General features: G+C 36.6%; 1 protein-coding gene across 3 annotated transcripts in view; it reads left to right on the top strand.

Annotated features, from left to right (window-relative positions):
- LOC107104683 (nucleolin 2-like) overlaps nt 1–1,040 on the top strand; it is a 17,058-nt gene extending 16,018 nt beyond the window's left edge. For all 3 annotated transcript variants that reach the window (XM_015404736.1, XM_015404737.1, XM_015404735.1), the window contains 2 exons: nt 300–440; nt 522–1,040. In XM_015404736.1, coding sequence (XP_015260222.1) covers nt 300–440; nt 522–580 — 200 coding nt within the window. In that variant the 3' untranslated portion in view covers nt 581–1,040. The remainder of the gene's footprint in view (nt 1–299; nt 441–521) is intronic.
- The last annotated feature ends 292 nt before the right edge of the window (nt 1,041–1,332 follow it).

The following is a 1,332-nucleotide window of genomic DNA, read 5'->3' as shown; positions in this document are numbered from 1 at the left end:
ATTGCCGTGCAGAAAAATGGCAGCTGCGGGAAGATGTTTGAATAATGTTCTATATATCGTTAACTGTACTTTTTATAATAAATGAACCTAGTATTTTATCGGTTCAAAGAGAAACAATCTGGTTTTTATTCATTCCTCTGGTCGTCTGAGTTGATCAAATGGAAATAGAGGCCTGCTTCTAATTCTGGCCTCCTTCCAATAATGGCCTGGACCAAGATGCACCTGAGTGAAATAAAGGCCCCGGCCTATATTAGAGGATTTACGGTGATCTTCCTGTTTGACCTGATGTTTTGTTTCAGACGTGCCGAGCAGCATTTCAGACGAAAAGGATGCAGTTCAAGAAGCTAAATATGCAGAAGTGACCAGATTGGTGAGAATCGCTCTGCAGAGGTCGGATGGTGAAGCCAAGGAGTCACCTGGACCCACCAAAGACCCAGCAGGTCGGTTTTCACACCGTTCATCACCGGTTCTGCTGATGGTTGATAAACTAACTGACAGGTTTTGGGTTTTTTTCTGTGCAGAAGGTGATCAGACTGAAGACAAACCAGAAAACACAGAGAAATCCTCCGAGGAGGAGTGAGATCGAGGCTCCCTGAAAACTACAACTAGCCTGGAAGTCCATCCGTAGATTTTATACCTTTTGTTCCACATTTTAAAGTTTTGGACCAAATATTTTTTTTTTTAGGTTCCAGAAATCTTTAAATGTCGTCTACTATTTTATTTTTTTTCTATTTGTGCCTGTTTGCCTGGATTTTTTAGATGGTTTTTAGTCGTGTTGTGGATTCACCGCTATGCATGCACTTCTACACGTTCGATTTCAAGCTTCTCGTTTTCTTTTTCAGGATGAAATTAGATCAAATCGCTTATTTAATGTGCCACTGAATTTATTAAGCCAACTCCTGATAAAGAAAGAAATGGAAAAGTTAGTGTTTTCCCAGGTAATCGAATATAAAATTTATGTAAATCTTAAGCAACATTTTAGAAACTTTCACTGAATTAATGAATTTCTGTTTGTCTGTAAATGTCTGCGCTTTTTTGGGTAAAAAAAAAAAAAGAAAAGAAATGGTTACATTTTCCTCTTTTCTTTTTGTTTGAAGGAGAAATAAAGGAAATGTTGGGATTTTTTTTCTATGGTTGCGTAAAATCAGACAATGCGATGATATCCTGCAACGAGCTAAAGAAGAGAAACGATTGCTGTTAAATGTTTGCAGGTTTTATGTCTGTTGATAATAAAATTTGGTACAATATTTAATCATTTGAAAACTTTTTATTTTAAATTCTTTCTTGTTTTTATTTTTTATTTTTTTGCAAGGCAAGGCAAGGCAAGGCAAG

The sequence above is a fragment of the Cyprinodon variegatus genome, unplaced genomic scaffold (genome assembly GCF_000732505.1).
Source record: "Cyprinodon variegatus isolate N-32 unplaced genomic scaffold, C_variegatus-1.0 Scaffold1846, whole genome shotgun sequence".
In the NCBI taxonomy this organism is placed as follows: Eukaryota; Metazoa; Chordata; class Actinopteri; order Cyprinodontiformes; family Cyprinodontidae; genus Cyprinodon; species Cyprinodon variegatus.
This window is presented reverse-complemented; position numbering and strand designations above follow the sequence as displayed.